The sequence below is a fragment of the Miscanthus floridulus genome, chromosome 7, assembly GCF_019320115.1.
Source record: "Miscanthus floridulus cultivar M001 chromosome 7, ASM1932011v1, whole genome shotgun sequence".
Lineage (NCBI taxonomy): Eukaryota > Viridiplantae > Streptophyta > Magnoliopsida > Poales > Poaceae > Miscanthus > Miscanthus floridulus.
In genome coordinates this window covers 8,930,553-8,931,900 of record NC_089586.1, presented here as the reverse complement: position 1 = coordinate 8,931,900, position 1,348 = coordinate 8,930,553, and the positions used below count along the sequence as shown (strand labels likewise).

General features: G+C 54.0%; 1 protein-coding gene across 1 annotated transcript; it reads left to right on the top strand.

Moving 5' to 3' along the window:
• Positions 1-585: 585 nt before the first annotated feature.
• Positions 586-1,348, top strand: LOC136462488 (cyclin-dependent protein kinase inhibitor SMR6-like). Its single transcript, XM_066461581.1, has one exon. The coding sequence runs from the start codon at positions 673-675 to the stop codon at positions 1,120-1,122; it is 450 nt and encodes a 149-aa protein (XP_066317678.1). The 5' UTR covers positions 586-672; the 3' UTR covers positions 1,123-1,348.

Here is a 1,348-nt window from a genome sequence, read left to right as displayed (position 1 = left end):
TGGTAGCACAAGTGAGATTTGCATTGGGCCGTGCTATTAGCAGCATCGTGGGCCTGGAACTGGCAGCCCATGAATAACGGCCCGTTTGTCATCAGTAATGTAATGACTTGGAAAGAATGATTGCCTCTCTGCAACTTTGCAAGTGTGTCCAATCTCCGTGCTCTTTCTTCCATGCCTTCATCATGCCTGCCTGCCTGAAATAATTTCCCTTTTTATATATGTATATATATTATATATACACACACACACCACACACAAGAGTAAGGGGGTGTTTGGGACTGCTCCGCTCCATGTTTTTCAGCTCCACTCTATGTTTTTTAGCCAAACAGTTTCAGCTCTACGCACTCTGCTCGAGGAAAAAAGATGGAGTTGTGAGAGCACCTAAAGAGGTACTCCACAAACTCCAGTTTTTTGTGGAGCTGCTCCACGGTGGAGTTTGTGGAGCAGAGTTTATGGAGGAGTCCCAAACACCCCCTAAGAGTAACCCCTTGAGCTTTGTCAAAAGAAGGCAGCACAGAAAGCCTAAAGCCTCACTTATTTAGCCTCCAGTAGCACCCTCTTTCTTCTGTGCACAAAGCTCTCACTCTCAACCCCCCTACACTCCATTTCCATTGCTTACATTCTTGGTTCTCAGCTGCTGCTTAGATTAATTATCATCAGTCGTCAGTAGAGATGGGGTTGCCGGAGGTGAAGAGGAAGCAGCAGCTGGTGCACAGTACGCGAGTGGAAGATCGTCACGGGCACCAGCACCAGCAGCACCAAGACGGCAGCAAGGTCTGGGTCCTGGGCCTATCCGGCGCCGGGATCGCCGCCCTGCCGCTGCAGCAGCTCAAGCCCGTCAAGACCGGCCGCCGACGGCACGCCGCCACCGCCACCACCGAGGAGGAGGGAGAGGAAGAGCCCGTGACGCCGAGAGGGGAAGGGTGGAGGATACCGACGGAGGCGGCGACGTGCCCACCCGCGCCCAAGAAGCCCAGGACGGCGGTGTCCATCATCAGAAGCACTGCCGCCGCCGCCGGTCGCCGGTGCAACTACGACGGCGGCGAGGTGCTCGACGAGTTCTTCCGCGTGCCGGCGGATTTGGAGGCCGTCTTCGTCGCCCGCGCAGCCAAGGCGAACTAGCTAGCTGGACTGGGTACGTAGGAAGGACTGCCAGTGTGGCAGTGTGTGTATGTGATGCTTGAGCTCAAGTGATCCAAGCAGCAGGCTGGGCTCAAGCAAGTGTATGTGATGCAGATTGTAATGCATCGGCTGCTGGTGGTGAGTGAGAGTGATGATAGAGTGAGTGAGTGAGTGAGTGAGTGCAGTTGTACAAATTCTCTTCTAGTACATGTTAATGCAAGTCCTA

What these genes read in the sequence shown, in the direction of transcription:
- LOC136462488 (XM_066461581.1), top strand. Translation starts at nt 673, where the DNA reads ATGGGGTTGCCGGAGGTGAAGAGGAAGCAGCAGCTGGTGCACAGTACG.